General features: G+C 42.5%; 1 protein-coding gene across 14 annotated transcripts in view; it reads right to left on the reverse strand.

Moving 5' to 3' along the window:
• pleca (plectin a) overlaps positions 1-19,699 on the reverse strand; it is a 281,468-nt gene that overhangs the window by 83,283 nt on the left and 178,486 nt on the right. For 2 of the 14 annotated variants that reach the window (XM_034161214.1, XM_034161213.1), the window contains exon 1: positions 3,874-4,039. The exons of the other annotated variants lie outside the window; for them this stretch is intronic. In XM_034161214.1, the coding sequence (XP_034017105.1) occupies positions 3,874-4,027 (154 nt within the window). In that variant the 5' untranslated portion in view covers positions 4,028-4,039. Of the gene's footprint in view, positions 1-3,873; positions 4,040-19,699 lie in introns of those variants that run through there. 14 annotated transcript variants of the gene reach the window in all.

The raw sequence follows: 19,699 nt of genomic DNA on the forward strand, positions 1-19,699 counted from the left end.
AAGTAACTTACTTACTTTACTGATTACTCAATTGTAAAAGTAACTTAGTTACTTTACTGATTACTCAATTGTAAAAGTAACTAAGTTAGATTACTAGTTACTTTTTTAGTTACTTTTCCCAGCTGCCGACAACAACCCTCTGCCACCTCAACATGACAATGATACCTGTTTTGCCAAAACTCACTTTATAGTCACCCTTTCTTGACTTCAATGAAAATAAATACTTGTTTTATAAAAAGTAAAATAAAGACGTCTTTCTTGACCTCATATTTAACTGTTGACAGCACTGTAACAGTAAAACTTGCAATTTCGAGCCTACATTGTTTATAAAGGTAACTATTAAATTCTAACATTTTTCTAACATTTAAATTCTCTCTAAACATTTTACTTGTTGAAATTATTATTATTTTAAGCAATATTAGTTGTAGTAAAAAACGGCTTCAAAATTGCACCTTTAATCTAGGGGTGTTGTGGGGGAGGGGGCACATCCTTGCCCCATGCCCCCATTCCATCTGGATTCGCCCCTGCTTTGGCGTTTGAGCACAAAGAATGGATAACATTTATTTATGCAGAAAACATGACCAGATTTACAGGTAAGAAAGTTTTATTGCGTTTTCACATCATGTGGTCCTCAGAAAGAGAGTTTAGGTGCATTTGAGTGGAAAATAGTGTTAGTTGTTGACGCGTCGCGGAGGATCAGCTGTTTTTAACGACCAGATACAGAGCGGCTCAGCTCAGAATTCTAAATAAAGGAGGAAAAAAAGTATAAAAATGTCTTTGTAAAGTTCAGTGCAGGTGTGCTGATCACCGCGCTTTAAGAGGTGAGGACGAGTCAAGCAGCTGCAAAAAACCGCGGATTAAAAGCTCACAGCTCGCTTAAAGTGGGCAGTTCAGTCGAACCCCGACCTCCTGCCCACAGACCAAGTTTAATGCTGTTATCGACCCACAATGAAAAATAATAGTAACGCACAGTGACATGGAGAAGTAACTTTAATCTGATTACTGATTTGGAAAGATTAACGCGTTAGATTACTCGTTACTAAAAAAAGTGGTCAGATTAGAGTAACGCGTTACTAAGTAACGCGTTACCGGCATCACTGACTGCACCTTATGACAAGAGTGCTCTGAGAGCACAGTATCACCCGCTGGCTAATGCTGCTTTTGGTACAAGTGTTGATAACATTTCAAGGTATGAGATATTGATTTCAGAATACAGACACCAACTCATGAAACTGACAGTGTCGAGGTTTGTCCATCAAGGGCCAGAGCTCTGGTAAAATGGACCCAACTCAAACAATATGATAACATGCATATTACCCACCTATAACAAGTTTCATAAAATTCCTCCTAAAAATGTGAGTTGATTTCAGAACACTTACACCCTTTTTGGGACAGATGGACGGACTGTGATCCAGGGTGTGCCCTGTCCCCCCCTCACGCCCTATGATCCAGAGTGTGACCCATCTCCTCCTCATGCCCTATGATCCATGCTGTGACCCGTCGCCCCCTCATGCCCTGTGATCCAGGTGACCCGTCCTCTCCTCACGCCCTATCATCCAGGGTGTGACCCGTCCTCTCCTCACACCCTGTGATCCAGGTGACCCGTCCCCTCCTCACGCCCTGTGATCCAGGTGACCCATCCTCTCCTCACGGAGTATCATCCAAGGTGTGACCCATTCCCCCTCACGCCCTGTGATCCAGGTGACCCGTCCCCTCCTCATGCCCTGTGATCCAGGGTGTGACCCGTCGTCTCTTCACGCCCTGTGATCCAGGGTGTGACCCGTCTCCTCCTCAAGCCCTGTGATCCAGGGAGTGACCCACCCCCTCCTCATGCCCTGTGATCCAGGGTGTGACTCATCTTCTCCTCATGCCCTGTGATCCAGGGTGTGACCCGTCTCCTCCTCAAGCCCTGTGATCCAGGGAGTGACCCGCCCCCTCCTCATGCCCTGTGATCCAGGCTGTGACTCGTCTTCTCCTCATGCCCTGTGATCCAGAGTGTGACCCGTCTCCTCCTCAAGCCCTGTGATCCAGGGAGTGACCCGCCCCCTCCTCATGCCCTGTGATCCAGGCTGTGACTCGTCTTCTCCTCATGCCCTGTGATCCAGGGTGTGACCCGTCTCCTCCTCAAGCCCTGTGATCCAGGGAGTGACCCGCCCCCTCCTCATGCCCTGTGATCCAGGGTGTGACTTGTCTTCTCCTCATGCCCTGTGATCCAGAGTGTGACTTGTCTTCTCCTCATGCCCTGTGATCCAGCGTGTGACCTGTCTTCTCCTCATGCCCTGTGATCCAGAGTGTGACCCGTCTTCTCTTCACGCCCTGTGATCCAGAGTGTGACCCGTCTTCTCCTCATGCCCTGTGATCCAGCGTGTGACCCATCTTCTCCTCATGCCCTGTGATCCAGGGTGTGACCCGTCTCCTCCTCAAGCCCTGTGATCCAGGGAGTGACCCGCCCCCTCCTCATGCCCTGTGATCCAGGGTGTGACTTGTCTTCTCCTCATGCCCTGTGATCCAGAGTGTGACTTGTCTTCTCCTCATGCCCTGTGATCCAGCGTGTGACCTGTCTTCTCCTCATGCCCTGTGATCCAGAGTGTGACCCGTCTTCTCTTCACGCCCTGTGATCCAGAGTGTGACCCGTCTTCTCCTCATGCCCTGTGATCCAGCGTGTGACCCATCTTCTCCTCATGCCCTGTGATCCAGAGTGTGACCCGTCTTCTCTTCACGCCCTGTGATCCAGGGTGTGACCCGTCTTCTCTTCACGCCCTGTGATCCAGGGTGTGAGCCGTCTTCTCCTCACGCCCTGTGATCCAGGGTGTGACCCGTCTTCTCCTCACGCCCTGTGATCCAGGGTGTGACCCGTCTTCTCTTCACGCCCTGTGATCCAGGGTGTGACCCGTCTTCTCTTCACGCCCTGTGAGCCAGGGTGTGACCCGTCTTCTCTTCACGCCCTGTGATCTAGGGTGTGACCCGTCCCCGCCTCACATCCTGTGATCCAGGGTGTGACCCGTCTTCTCTTCACGCCCTATGATCCAGGGTGTGACCCGTCTTCTCTTCACACCCTGTGATCCAGGGTGTGACCCGTCTTCTCTTCACGACCTGTGATCCAGGGTGTGACCCGTCCCCGCCTCACGTCCTGTGATCCAGGGTGTGACCCGTCATCTCTTCACGCCCTGTGATCCAGGGTGTGACCCGTCATCTCCTCACGCCCTGTGATCCAGGGTGTGACCCGTCTTCTCCTCACGCCCTGTGATCCAGGGTGTGACCCGTCATCTCTTCACGCCCTGTGATCCAGGGTGTGAACCGTCTTCTCCTCACGCCCTGTGATCCAGGGTGTGACCCGTCTTCTCCTCACGCCCTGTGATCCAGGGTGTGACCCGTCTTCTCTTCACGCCCTGTGATCCAGGGTGTGACCCGTCATCTCCTCACGCCCTGTGATCCAGGGTGTGACCCGTCTTCTCTTCACACCCTGTGATCCAGGGTGTGACCCGTCCCCGCCTCACGTCCTGTGATGACAGGCTCCAGGTCTCTGTGACCCTTGATTGGAATAAGTGTGTATGGAAAATGGCTGGATGGATGAGTTTTGTCAAACATGACCCCTTTAAGTCAAAGGAAAAAGCCTGGTTTTAAGTGTTAAAGATAAAAATGTGCAGATTTGCCTGTTTGATTTCAGCCTGTTGATTTGATTAAAGGACCCCAAAGAAATAAACAGAGATGATTCAGTTACTGACGCTGACATTCATCATTATTCAAACTGGTTGTAATAAACTGACAGTGGGCTCTGGAGCCCCACTCTGGGTCCCGCTGCTTTTGGCCCCGTGGGTTCGTGGAGACGTCACCCCCCCACCCCCTGCAGCGCACGCGCGGATGGAGACGTACCTGCGCAGCACATGCGTCTGTAGAGATGAGAGCCCACTTCTCCGCAGCTCATCTCGTGGATGAAGTTCGTCCGTCGATACACAAAGTCCCGGTCCGAACCGCCGGCCCACAGCGGCACCGGAGCGCGCGCCGAACCCTCCACCTGGGCCATCATCGTGTGCGCTCTGCGTTTAAGCGCAGCGCGCACGACTTTCTTCTTTGAGGGGGGAAAATGTTTAAAAACACCTCCAGTAGTGGCCTGTTTCCTCGCGTGTGCTCGCTGAAAAGTTTCCCTCTCCTCTGTCGGAGGCGCGTGGAGTGGAAAAAGCACGGAGGGCCGTGTCGGGTTGCAGACACTTTGTCACAAGCCCCGCCCACTTCAGCGGTGGACCAGAGCTGCTGCTCCTCATCCCGCACGGGGGAGGGAGGGGGGAGGGACGTCCCCAAACCCGCGGCGCGTGCGTGTCCTCCGCGGTTACATAACACGAAACACATCTCACAGCCTTCAGTGGACACGCGCGCGTGCGAGCCTGGAGTTTCCCATAAATCAAAACTTTACAGCTGCTGCTCATAAATAACGAACACGCGCACGCGCGCACGCAGCTGTCTGGATGTGAGCAGCGCACAGATGTTTCACATTCAGGAGCAGGTTCTGACAGATTACAGATTACAGATTACAACGAGCACTAAAGGAACAACAGCATCTATAAGAAGTCTGTGGGGGGGGGCATCTGTATGTGGATTTGGCAGCTGTTTAACGCCGGAGGCCATTCCAGAGAACTGGCACACGTGGTGTTGAATCATGAACCTCGTGCACTCCACAGTGTCCACACAAACACTTTAACACATGAAGCTCATTTCTGACAGGAGAAAAAATAAATAAAAAGGTCACAACTGTGGGACAACATTTAGACTTTTAAATTTTTTTAAATTAAAAAGTCAAAATGTTTACTTTCTAAGTCGTAATTATTAGTGACAAAGTGACAAAGTTTTTTAATTCGGCACACAAAATATTCAAATAGAAAAAAATGAACAATTCCACAAACAAACACAGACAAAACTAGTGAGTCCGAAAGGGTGTGGGCTGAAGCAAAGCTTATTAGCGCCCACCCCTGCTAGTACAAGTCCAACAATTCTAATCAGTCATATTTACATAAATATAAATTCACTACTACATGTCGACACACAGACATACACATCAATATACTATTCACTTATAATTATATTTATATAGTACCAGATCATAAGAAAGTCGAATCAAGGCACTTTACACCAGTAAGGACTAACCTTACCAACCCCCAGAGCGAGCACTAGGCAACTGTGGTGAGAAAAAACTCCCTATAAGGAAGAAACCTCAAGCAGACCAGGCTCTTGGGGGTGACCCTCTGCTTGGGCTGTGCCACATATACCTATATACATACGTATATACTTTACAAACATAAATATATACATACATATACACAGTCACTTATATACATATACATATACACCTACCCATATCTATATATCTACATACGCATATACATACCCACACATTCAAATATACAATAAGTCCCACTTATAAATTGAACATTCCCTATAAATCAAATTATATTTGCTTCTTTATGATACTTAGACATAATGTTCTTTTTGAGTAGTTTCTTAAATCTCACTAAGGTACTACTCATTCTAACCTCTGTTGAACATTTGTTCCATTTCCTCACCCCAACCACAGACACACAAAAACCCTTTACATTTGTTCTTACTGGTGGTTTCATAAAAATTGCACAACCTCTTAAACTATATCTGGATTCCCTCAATCGGAACAGACTCTGGACATGTCTCGGTAAGGCTTGGTTTTTCGCTCGAAATAAAGTTTGAATTGTAATGTAATCGACCAAATCAATGAATTTTAATAAATTTAAAGACACAAATAGAGAATGAGTTGGTTCACGATATTGTTTATTGCAGATGATTCGTATGGCTCGTTTTTGCAAAAGGAATATTGGATTGGTATTTGATTTGTAAGTGTTTCCCCATGACTCAACACAATATGTCATATATGGTACCATCAGAGAATGATATAAAGTAAGTAACCCTTCTTGCGGCAGTAGGTCTTTGGCTTTATACAAAATGGCTATAGTTTTTGACAATTTTGATTTCACATAATTTATATGTGGTTTCCAGCTAAGTTTATTATCAATTATAACACCTAAAAATGTATTCTCTGTTACTAACTCAATTTCCTTATTGTTTATAGTTAAATTTTTACATTTGGGTGCCTGTTTATTTCCAAATATAATACATTTAGTTTTCCCAAGGTTGAGTGACAACTTATTAGCGTCAAACCAAACCTTAAATTTTTCCAGTTCTTTCTCCACTATGTCCAGAAGCTGTTCAAGATTTTCACCGCTACAGAACACAGTTGTATCATCCGCAAAAAGGACACATCTCAGTGAACTCGACACCCAACTTATATTATTTATATAGATTATAAACAACAAAGGACCCAGCACTGAGCCCTGCGGCACCCCACATGTGACATCCCTGAGTTCAGAATTTGTATTATTGAATTGAACATACTGAAATCTGCCTTGTAAATAACTAGCTATCCATTCATATGCCAGACCTCTGATTCCATATTTCTGCAGTTTACTTAATAGTATTCCATGGTTAATTGTGTCAAACGCTTTCTGTAAATAAAATAAACACCTATTGTGTATTGTTTATTGTCAATTGCAGTTGCTATACTTTCCACAAAGTCCATCAAAGCATGTGATGTAGTTCGAGACCTTCTGAATCCATATTGTTCTTCACAAATGATGTTATGCTTCAGTAAATAATCATTTAATCTTTTAGCAAATATTTTTTCCAAAATTTTGGAAAATTGTGGCAGGAGTGATATAGGTCTATAATTAGAAAATGTGTGTTTGTCACCAGTTTTAAACAGAGGAATTACTTTGGCTATTTTCATTTGAGAAGGAAATTTACCAGTACTTAGTGACATATTGCAAATATAATTGAACGGTTTTACTATACAATCAACTTTTTTTTAATAAAGCCATATCCAAATTATTAAAATCAGTCGATTTCTTACTTTTTGAACCATGAACCAGATCAAGTATTTCCCTTTCATGAGTACCACCAATGAACATTGAAACAGATTTGTTAAACGTTGAATTATTTACCCAGAAGTTATTAGTTGATGAGTCAGTCTTACTGGCAAGATTTTTACCCACATTAACGAAGTATTCATTAAAGTGTTCAGCAATAGACTCGTCGTTATCAATCATGATGTAGTTGTTACTCTGAAAAAATGAAGGATAATCTCTAGTTACTCTATTCTTTTTTACTATTTCATTTAATATGTTCCATGTGTTTTTGATGTTATTTCTATTTTTGACAAGTAACTCATTATAATATGTTTTTTTACTGAGTCTCATGATATTGATTAACTTATTCTTATATGTTTTATACTTACTTTCAGCTTCCTTAGTTCGTAGTTTTATGAAATGTTTATATAGTACGTTTTTCTTTTTACATGCCCTCTGAAGTCCCTTAGTTATCCATGGTTTGTTGCTATATTGATTTCTATATATTTTGTCAACAAATGGACAGTGTTTATTATACAAACTGGAAAAAATGGAAATGAAAGCATCATATGACCTGTCAACATCATCAACAAAAACATCTGACCAATTCTGACTTGATAAATCCTCCCTTAAATTATCAATTGTTTCAGGTGTTACTTTTCTACTCATGAATTTGATATTGCTTCGATACATACAACAACCCTCCAATGCAAAGACTGAGAAAACTGGCAAGTGATCACTGATATCACTGACCAGTAGTCCCCCACTAAGATTACCGGATATAACGTTAGTTAAAATATTGTCAATGAGAGTTGTTGAGTCCATAGTTATTCTGCTAGGATGAATGATGGTTGGAAACAGTCCTAAACAGTACAAGGTGTTTATAAATGAGGTAATTTGTGGATGATTGTGAGGGTTTAAAAAATCTATATTGAAATCTCCACAGACAAATAAATGCTTATTTCTGTTGATTTTGTTGTACATTCCTAAGATAATGTCTTCAAAGGTGTCAATATTTGTCCCAGGAGCTCTGTAAATGCAACTAACAACTATGTTTTTGGAGTTTATAGATGTCATTTCTATGGTAACACATTCCATGATGTCCACTGTAAATGACATGTTGTTAATGAGTTTACAGTTATAATCTGACCTTACAAACAATGCAACGCCTCCGCCCCTTCTCGTCTGACTATTAACCAGGAACAATTCATAACCATCAAGATATACCAGATCTTTATTATCCTCATTTAACCATGTTTCTGAAATTGCAATAACTGAAAAACGTTTTTTGGATGTTTTCAAACAATGATTAATAGTGGACAGATTACGAGAAAGACTTCTGCTGTTGAAATGTATAACTGAAAAATTTTCATCATTGATTTTATAATTTTTGAATTGTTCTTCTGTAAAATATTTGCACTGTCTCACAATATTCTCACTGAAAAAGGTATCAGGATCATTTTCAGATTCGAAGGGGTGGTTAGCAGAGTTATTATAATTAAATGTATCTAGACAGAGCTCCTGGGCAGAAATAAACGGATCATTATCCTTAGTCATTATGTCTCTCTTGTCTCCGGGTGTAGATGATGTGGATGAGTGGGTTGCTCCAGTCTGCATCATGGTGCTGCGATGTGTTTGAGTCCTCATACCTATTGTTCATATTTGTCCAGCTCCTCGATGTTCCTTATTGCCATGACTTTTGCTTGTTCTGGTGATCCGTTCAGTTTGATGAACATTTTACAGTTTGAAGTCCATGTGTGCTGGATTTTTCCCTGTTTCTTTAAGAAGCGTGCTTTCCTGGCGATGTCAGCATTCCGTTTGGTGAGATGTTCATTGATGAATACGTTTGTCCCTTTCAGTTTTCTTCCTTGTTTTAACAGTGCTGTTTTGTGTTTTCTGTTGATGAATCTCATGATGACGGTTCGTTTATCACCGTCATTTCTCCGGGGCAGAGGGTGGCACGCTTCAATGTTATTTAAATCCATTTCTATACCTTTAGATAGGAGGAAATCAGCAACCTGTTTTTCCACAGAGCTGACCTCCTGTTCACTGGGCTCCCCTCCGCTCTCATCTGTTACCGCCCGTGCGTAGGACCGTGGTTTGATGTGAAGACCTGTGATGATGCCGTCGTTGATTCTGGTGTACTGCTCCAATTCAGCCACTCTATTTTCCAGCTGCACCAGATCTTTCTCGGCGTTCTGGAGCCGTAATGCCTTCACCTCCTCCACCAGATCCATGATTGATTTCTGTTGCTGCTTCACAACAGAAATCTCCTCTGATAGAAAGTCCAGAGATTTTTTAATATCGTCACCTTCCTCCGCTGTCAGAACCTTCTTAGGCCCCATGGTCGGCTTATGAGCAGCTTGTCGATCGCCGATGTTAACAGCCTGCGTTGTTTGTCACCGGGATGGATCTGCACTGCGCTGGTGCCACGCGGCCTCGCTGTTTCCGCGCTGATGGATCCGCGGTGGCTGCACGAGGCCTCGGGGAAGCGGCACTCGTGACGCGCGGCTTTAATGACGCAGCGCGCGGCCTCAGTGAATTCACCACGTTGGGCGGGCCTCGGACGTTAGAAAAGTTGAAAGACAAATGTTAGTTTTCATCATTTGACTCAAAGTCAGTTTTGGTGTAATTAATTTGATTGTGTAATTAACAATAATATTTAAAGGCAACCTGCTGTGAAGTAGAAGAAGTGATGCATCAAAAATGTTATTTTTCAACAAGTTCGGTTCCGTAGTTTTTGAACAATCCTGCAAAACAAATCCAATCTGAGCCCAAATCAGTCCGGTGAGGTTTTGAATGCAACAGCACCAAGAGGCACTCAAAAAAAAAAAGAAAAAAAAGAAAAAAAAGAAAAAGAAAAACCAGAGCTGACAGACAAACTGAAGCCAACATGTCAGCAGCAGAATGTTTCATGACAGAAGAATGTATCATGTTACTTCTCATTCAACATTCTGTTCTTACAGCAAAGTGCAACAGACACACACACACACACACACACACACACACACACACACACACACACACACACACACACACACACACACACACACACACACACACACACACACACACACACACACACACCAGCATACGAACGTAAACTCTGTGTTAAACCTTATTTCAGAAAAGATACATTTATTGCAGAGTAAACTAAATTTTGGTACAAAGTGTCTCTGTTTCTTCCTGCTTTGAGAAATCAACAGAAACCAGAGCCGTGAACAGAAGTGCCAACAAATCTGGCATATTCCCTAATTTCCTGATTCCCAAACTGGGGTCACCGAGTCAAGGTTGTTTTTTTTGTTTTGCAAAGGCTATACACCCAACCGTTGGGCAGATAAATATAATGTCTTATCTTATTCGCCCAACTGTGATCGTGTACTTGACATGTTTTGTGCATCTAAACTACGTTTTTTACACCACTTTTTAAGGCTCTATTGCGGCGTATGTTTGACACATTTAATGGCGCCGTCTTTAACTACTGCGAAAACACCGCAATGGATGAAAACAGACAAACTTCATAAGCATTTTGAACAGAAGCCTGTTAACAACGACGAAACAGTTTTTGAACAAAAAGCTGCTTGTTGGCTGTAAGATGGTGTTAGTTTGACACTGTTCCCTGGGTGTGATGAGCCAAACAGAACCACTTTAGATCACAGCTCCTCCGCGGGCTGCGAACTCTCCCGCAGCCGGCGAAAAAATATCTGCCATTTTTCCCTCCCGCGTTGAAATCGGAAGTGACCTTACAAGCGCGCTCATTGGTCGGTTGTGGTTGGACGTATATGTTCGCGTATTTACTTTATTGACCCAACAGTTGGGCGTATAGCCACTCCGCTTTTTTTTTCTTTGTTGCAAAGAGATTGTCAAAATTTAAAGAGCACATGTTAAGCAAAGTCATAGTAACTGACTTACTGGTCCTTCATTTTCTATACCTGCTTACGCCAATTAAGGGTCATGAATGGGGGGGGGCTGGAGCCCATAACGGTGGTCATAGGGCGGGGGGGGGTACTCCCTGGACAGGACACCACTTCACCAAACCTGCATGTCTTTGGAGGGAACCCACAAAAACATGCAAACTCCACACAGAAAAGACCGGCTGGGACGCGATCCCACAACCTTCTTGCTGTGAGGCATCAGTGCTAACCACTGATCCACTGTGCCACCTGCTGCTTGGTCAATCAAAATGAAGTAAAAAGATCAGGGGTTTTTTTTTGGAACCAAAGTTGGAGGCAGGGGAGGGGGGGCTGCCTTTAGATACAAGTAGGGGGCTCCCAAACAAACAAATAATAAAAAAATAACCCACTGTGAGATATGTTCCAGTGAAAGTCATGCTGGGACACTGTGGGCCATGTTGTCATTCCCCAGATTGTTTTCATTTTTCTCATATCTGATGAAAGATGAGCAAATCATCCTCTCTCCTCACGCCTGTTATTATCACAGCTGTGAACATGAGTCACAGCCACGAGCACAAAACCCACAGCGTGCTGGATGGCATCTGATCACACAGCGTCGACATCCTGGATCCTCCCTGAACGGTGGAGCAGGTTTGGGTGGGACCCACAGCCCTTTTTAGTAACAGTTTATCTTAGGATCACATAATAACCATTAGTTAACTGGTAAATAAGGCCTTTATCAGTCCTTATGCAATGCTTATTAACATTATTAGCCGCTAAGTAAGTAAGCCCTGTCGGCTTTTTTTTCACTCGGGGTCACCACAGCAGATCTGAGGTGGATCTGCATGTTGACTTGGCACAAGTTTTACACCGGATACCCTTCCTGAAACGACACCACATTACATGGAGAAATGGTATGTGCTCATAAATCAAAATAAGACTTAAAAAGTTCTCATTTTGGTTCCAAAATTTAGCTTTTTAAAGTAAAATTTTAATTAACAAGTCAAAATGTTTACTTAATGAATTATTGACTGACTGAAAGTTTCGGACCTGAAAAACAAACAAATAAAGAAGAAACAAACAACGAACACAGAAAAGCAACAAATCACAATAAAGACAAACAAAAGAATAATGTGTCTTAAAGGGATAAGGTAGAAGTGTCTGCTTATTTGAACTGGATCATGCTTGGACATTGCTTGAGTTCTGTCCCTAACCTGTTCCACAGCTTCACTCCACAAAACTTTTTTAGTGTTGTACGAACCCATAGATGTTTTAGTTTATAGTCCCCCATCAGATTATAATCCCCTTCTCTGTTAAAAAACAATGGCTACATTTACATGCCGTTAATATTCGGGATAAGGTCAATATTCCGGTTTCTGAATCATTAGGAATAACCCATTTACATGCTTAAGCAGACAGAGGTACTCCTGTATACATGGTCATTGTTATCATTTGGAATATCCCCATCTAAACAGCAATGCACGTCTTCCACCGGTGCTTGATTTAGTCTGCCGTTCGTGCAAATCTTGCTTCGCGTAACTTTTCAGCCACGTTCTTGTAAATGTCGCTATCTCGGTACTTTCTACCGTCAATAAAATACATTATATTCATGTCTTTCACAATACTAATGAAGTACTCGGTTTCCTCCTCGCTCCAGACGTGTGGTGCTGTTCTGTCACGTCTGGATTTCCCCATGCTTGTTTATCTCTGCTTCTGTGGTGTCCGGTGGGTTGCGTGCGCCGTATACAAGTACGAGGGCTGTCAATAAAGTATAGGTCCTTTTTATTTTTTTCAAAAACTATATGGATTTCATTCATATGTTTTTACGTCAGACATGCTTGAACCCTCGTGCGCATGCGTGAGTTTTTCCACGCCTGTCGGTGACGTCATTCGCCTGTGAGCACTCCTTGTGGGAGGAGTCGTCCAGCCCCTCGTCGGAATTCCTTTGTCTGAGAAGTTGCTGAGAGACTGGCGCTTTGTTTGATCAAAATTTTTTCTAAACCTGTGAGGCACATCGAAGTGGACACGGTTCGAAAAATTAAGCTTGTCCTTAAGGCTTCCAACGGAGGTGTTTTTCCTGTGGCGGAGCGTCGCAGCGGCTGCGTCCCGACGCTGCAATCCATCCGCACGTCTTTCATTAAAAAAATCTCCTTTAACAGTGGAATATCCAGATAAAATGCTGAAACCGACTTCTTCTGAAACTTCTCTGTTCTCTCACGACGTCCTGGATCAATAGAGCCTGAAATGTGGAGGTTTTCAGCTTGAAACAGGCTGACGACGGCGCCTGAGAGCGCTGCACGACGTCTACGCTCCGTGGGAAGTCCTTAAAGCGACAGTATCACCTCAAAATCTCTCATCAGCCGTTAAAATTTTCACCGAAAACCAGCTTAATTTTTCGAACCGTGTCCACTTCGATGTGCCTCACAGGTTTAGAAAAAATTTTGATCAAACAAAGCGCCAGTCTCTCAGCAACTTCTCAGACAAAGGAATTCCAATGAGGGGCTGGACGACTCCTCCCACAAGGAGTGCTCACAGGCGAATGATGTCACCGACAGGCGTGGAAAAACTCACGCATGCACACGAGGGTTCAAGCATGTCTGACGTAAAAACATATGCATGAAATCCATATAGTTTTTGAAAAAAATAAAAAGGACCTATACTTTATTGACAGACCTTGTAGTTGCTGTACTCAAAAGACTAAGATTCATTGCGGATAGGACATGCGCAGAACACAAAATAATGTTCCTTTCTATGGGGATATTCCGATGCTCGTTTATATGACCTGATATTCGGGTTAGAAAAGGAGTAACCCAGGGGTCATATTTGGGTTTTTAAAAACCGGAATATGTTATGTGTCGGACGCAGCTCGGAGAACCGACCAGCGTTTGAAGGACCCAGTATGAAATAAGCAGAGCACGGTACAATGGCTAACTGAATTTAATACATAACAGTGAAAATATAATAACAAAAAGGTGCGGCCTGGCGTGGTGCGCTCCCAGCAGCGCTAACGGTCTGGAGCCAGAAGCTGTTTCGGACCCAAGGACCCCGCCGACACCCCCCAGGTGGCCGCAACAACCGAGTCTGTGAAAGAAGGAACCATTATGTGAGTCCACACTCTACACACAGAACACTTAAAGGTGTACAAACAGCAAACACTTCCTGGCTTGATTACTGATCAGCTTCCAAACCTGCAGGCATGGAACATCCAGTTCACAAAACTCCACCGCAGTGGAAGCTGATACATGACTAACAAACAGCTCAATACAATAAGGTGTGAGGGACACCACATTTACTGACTGTATAACTGTTAGTCACAAAATCTAACGTACCTCAGGAAGTGTGCTGACGAGCGTGAGACCTCACCCCCTCCTCTTTCACAGACTGTGCATCAAACCTGGACGTTCTCAGCATCCGCTGCTGATGAGATGGCTCCCAAGACGACGATCTCACCCGTCTGGTTACAAGGTCGAGTCTCTGGCAAATACACACTGTGCACTCCAGTCTTAAATGCCAACATGTTCCAATCCATCCAGATGCACCACAGCTGTGAGTCCTGACGAGTCGCAGGTGATCAGGGTGAGGTCCTGACAGCCTCAGCAACACAGCCACTCAGTCCCAAATGCACGCCACCTGGGAGGAAACCAAAAGAAACAAACCGGCAGCCAGGCCCCCCCAGCCATATAACAGAATATGAGCATATTCGGGTTTTTGCGGGTGTTTACATGGCCGTGCGCAACCGGGTTATTGCTAATATTCTGGTTATGAAAGGGTTATTGGCTGCATGTAAACGTAGTCAATGTTTGAATAAGTGCCTTGGGGCAACTGTTTGTTGTGATTTGGCGCTATATAAAAAAATTGATTGATTGATATTCCCAAGAAGTAGATTATTTGCTGTTTTATACATAATTTGTGCGGTTTGAAAATGAACCAGGTCATTGAGTTTTAATGTTTTTGATTTTAAGAATACTGTTGTGTGTTCTTTGTAACTGGCATTATGAATTATTCTTATGGTTCTTTTTTGCAGTATCAATAGTGAATATTGTGTACCTTCATAAGTACTGCCCCAAACCTCTGCACAGTAATTTAAATATGGTCAAACCAGTGAACAGTAGGGAATGTGGAGTGATTTGTAGTCCAGAATGTCTTTGGCCTGACGGAGTACTGAGATACTCCTTGACAGTTTATTTTGTACATGTTTGGAGTGAGGTTTCCAGTTTATTTTATCGTCTATTATTACACCAAGAAACTGAGCTTCATGAAATTTTCGATATCCACACCATCTTTTTGTGCGTGCACTCGAGTCTCCTTATTACAGTTGCCAAATAACATGAGTTTAGTTTTCCTAAAGTTTAATGATAATTTGTTCTGATCAAACCACCTCTTTAATTTGCACATTTCTGCAGTGATTATAATTATTAGATCAGTTGATATATTTTATCGTTGTGTAGAATGCCAAATATTTGACTGCTTCATATTTTTAGCTCAGAAAGTAATTTTTTGCATTTTTACATCCACCAAGGACATAATAAAATCACCTGCATTTATTTGTCTATCTGTCCGTCTGTTAGCAGGATTACCTCAAAACTACTGCACAGATTTTTACAAAATTTTCACCATATTAGGCCATGGAAAAACCCATTAAATTTTGGAGTTGATCCAGATCCGGATCCAGATTCTGGGTCAAGTTTCACTTCATATACAGCAGTCGTTGAAGGATAAGGTCAAAACTACTTCACAGACTCTCACGAAAATTTGCACCACAGATAGATATTAGGGCATGGAAGACTCCACTGAATTTTGGAGGTGAACCAGATCTGGATCCAGATTTTGGATCAAGTTTCACTTTATATACGCTTTGAAGGATTACGTCAAAACTATTTCAAGCATTTTCGCCAAATTTTCACCATGGATCCATATTAGGCCATGGAAGACACCATTAAATTTTGGAGGTGATCCAGATCTGGATTCGGATTCTGGATCAAGATTTCACTTTACATACGCTTTGAAGGATTACATCAAAACTACATAGATTTTGACAAAAATTTCAATACACAGGCCATGGAAGACTCCATTAAAACTTGGAGGTGATCCAGATCCGGACTGGCGGATGTCAAAAATCTGTGATTGCTCTTGTTTTAATATCAGACTTACTGTTGAATAATTCTTTGTTAATTAGACAATTTAAATTATATAAGATCATGAGGTATTGCTCTCACTTTAGATGCAGTAGTGAATACATGCACAATTAACTACTAATAAATGATAATAATAAATAATTGAACTACAACTAAAACTACAACTAATAAATAATTGAAATGCAACATTATTTTTGCATCAATGACAGTAAAACAACAAAAAGTTTAGTAAAGGCAAAGAAATAACAATAAGTAAGTTAGTTCAACTCAAATATCTAAAGATAACTTATACAAGTGGCTTCTTCAGGGTTTTTTTACCCACTTGGATAAGTGGTGAAATATATTGAAGACCAAGAAGTCCAGTTGCTATCAAATTAATTTTTAGATATATCGCTTACATGCCCAACGTGTTTATCTATAAAAATCATTAAATCTATGTAATGCTATTGAAAATAATTTCTCATTTCTTAATGTTTATAAACAGTCTACAAACTCTTAACAGGTTTCTTTTAAGTGTTTGTTTATTATGTAACACTTTGCTAACAATGACGATAATAATCATATTTGAATTTTCAGAAAATCTGAAGGAAGTTCTGACTGAAATGTGAAAGTCTGACAGCAGCGATGGAGGACGTTACAATGTCAAAGGTCAGAATAGACAGAAGAGATGTGTGCCAGAACTCGGCGCACATAATGGAAGGTGATTTACAGAAACGCATCATTACGAGTCCATTTGTGATGTCGACGCTTTAATTATCCAAACGCCCACACACACACACACACACACACACACACACACACACACACACACACACACACACACACACACACACACACATCTCTGTTCACACACACACACACACACACACACACACACACACACACACACACACACACACACACACACATCTCTGTTCACACACACACACACACACACACACACACACACACACACACACACACACACACACACACATCTCTGTTCACACACACACACACACACACACACACACACACACACACACACACACACACACACACACACACACACACACACACACACACACACACACACACACACACATCTCTGTTCTTTTCCGGTGCTGCTGAAGGAAACTCAAAGGTCTCCTCTAGTTTGTTGTGACGGTATCCAGGATACGCGGCTCGCCGTCTGCAGTGTCGAGTTCACCATCAGCGGACCGCGTGCGGTACTCGGAGCTGTTTATAAACCTGGCTCCCAGGAAAATCCCTTTTACCCACTTTCAACTTGTCCCTGAGTCAAAGGCACCTTGTTGCTGCAGTGAACTAGTTTCACCTCCACAGTCCTCACACTCGACATGTGATGCCATAGATTAGCCATTTGTGCCCAACCACTAATGTAAACAATGAGCACACTTTTACACAGACAGAAATCAATAGCAGCGCCGGTGCAGGCACGCAACAGACGCATTTCAGGAAGGTGAATGTGACCGTTGGTGATGTACAGGGTGTTGACTGGCTGTCTGCACCGCGGCAAGCACGCAGATGAAAGCAGATCTCTTCAAAGGCAAATGAGCTGAATATTGACAGAAGCTAGCGAGATCTCAGAGCCACGGTTTGCAACACAGTGTTTGCCCACAATTTACCAGTTAAATGTCTATTACAGGCAACCTTTACTTAAAAAACACCTCATCTGTGCACAGTTCACACAACACACAAACCAGCCTCTATACTTATACTATGCCCTATACTTATAAACCAGCCATCATGAGATCCAAAAAAAAAAAAAAAAATAGGGTTGATAAATCATACACTTTACTGCCCTGGAAAGGCGGTACAAATCTTAAAACATGGAAACACACACACAAAAATAAAAGACACTGAAAATACCAGCCTTTGTATCACCCTGCTTTTCGTCCAATCAGGAGCCCTCATGTCTCAGGCCCACCAATGACACACCACTATTTTGTGTTACCATGCTATTTACTATTAGCACAAGTGTTGAATGAACATTGTTGGTGTAGTGAGTAAATGAGCTGTTATTAAATGGAGTTGATAATAATTATATGGTTCTTGTTCTTTAATTTTGTTGTAATATGTGACAAATATCTTATTACATGTCTGTTTATGTATCGGATGAGGGCTGATACATCAGAGCATGATACATGGCGTGATATATGAACAGGCATGTGATAAGTTATATACGAAGGTGTATGCATATATATATATATATATATATATATATATATATATATATATATATATACACACACACACGTTTTTTTTCCTTGACACCTAAAAGATGGTCCTTTAGTCACAACAAACTCCTTCGTCACTGTTTTACAAACTGTGCTTATGTGCTTTAGGTGTGTCCTCTTTAACTTCCTTTGAGGGAAAATGTTCACTTTATGATCTTAGACCACTGGAACTGATAAGGAAAAAAGCACAATACTGACCTTAAATTACAGCAAAAAAAATAATAATAATAAATAATACCTAAATATGTGGCATGTCCAGCCTAAAACAATTTAAACCTCCTAAAATTTCACCCAGTTCCCAGCTGTGCAGGTTGGAGTTAGGATATGACCTGAGGCTACATCACTGCACAAGCTTAGCTAAATAGTTTCAGCGCACCTGTCGGCTAAACCGGTTCCTAAAATAACAGACTCGGCGTAAAAACAAATAGCAATGGTCCTGTCAGACATAATTATCTTTTTCTTAGGGTGTGTCCCTGTGACAAGATGTTTGAACAGTAAATCGTGTGTGACGGCGGTCTGTCTGAAGACATGAAGGCAAAGTTGCCAACAGTAATCTTGAGGCTCGCTGGGTAGCATAAGTTGTAATACAACACTTGTCAGAAATTTTTACTTCCTAGTCAGAAAGTTAAATGTGAAGTCAAACTTGTAACAAGGAAACACAGGAATTGTTCCTAAACTCCAGCTTGTAGGTGACGACGTCAGTTTTAGCCATAGACTGTTTACGGGATAAACCCTCCACGGTATCACTCAGAGGTTTTCTGAAGAACTAACTTCCAACTAACCTACGGATAAAATGGTGGAACGCGGGCAAGAGGCGGGACCAATAAAGCCTGAACACACCCAACTATCTGTAGTTATCAAGATAGCTAAGGATTACAAGCTACATAACTTGTTTCAGATGTTTGACTGGCACATATTTTTGTAGACGGGGTGTTGGCTCTAGTAACAGGTAGCTGTGGGTGCGCAGACTAAAAACTATGACAGGCGATTTTTTCCCGTCAGGAACCGCGGCACTATCGGTGCATTCAACGTCACCATGTTACAGATATGAGAGGTGATGGAGTCGTTTTGAGCATGACCCAGAAAAACTCAGGCGTGGTTTTCCATCTTTTGCATTCTGAGAAACTAACATTTCTCAAAGTTGCACCCAATGAGTCAAAACATCACATATTGTTGAGAACATCAGATTATATCAGATATTTGAAAAAAAAAAAATGCTCAGAAAGGACAAAGACTGTCTACTCCACAACAGCTAGTGGCCACTGCTAGCGGTTGTTCCCGGCATGCTATGCTATCATCAACAAAATCAAAATTCCCACTCCGTACAATTGTCATAAATGGGCTATACAGACCTAAACAGTTTTTTTCTTCTTCTTCTTTTTTTTTGCACCAGGTTGTAAGCATGTTTATTTCCACTGTGAAGCTGGAGAATTTAACATGGGGTTCTATGGAAACTGACTGGCTTTTAGAGCCAGCCTGAAGTGGCCATTTAAGGAACTGCAGGTTTTGGC

This window comes from Thalassophryne amazonica, chromosome 20, assembly GCF_902500255.1.
Source record: "Thalassophryne amazonica chromosome 20, fThaAma1.1, whole genome shotgun sequence".
Classification (NCBI taxonomy): Eukaryota; Metazoa; Chordata; class Actinopteri; order Batrachoidiformes; family Batrachoididae; genus Thalassophryne; species Thalassophryne amazonica.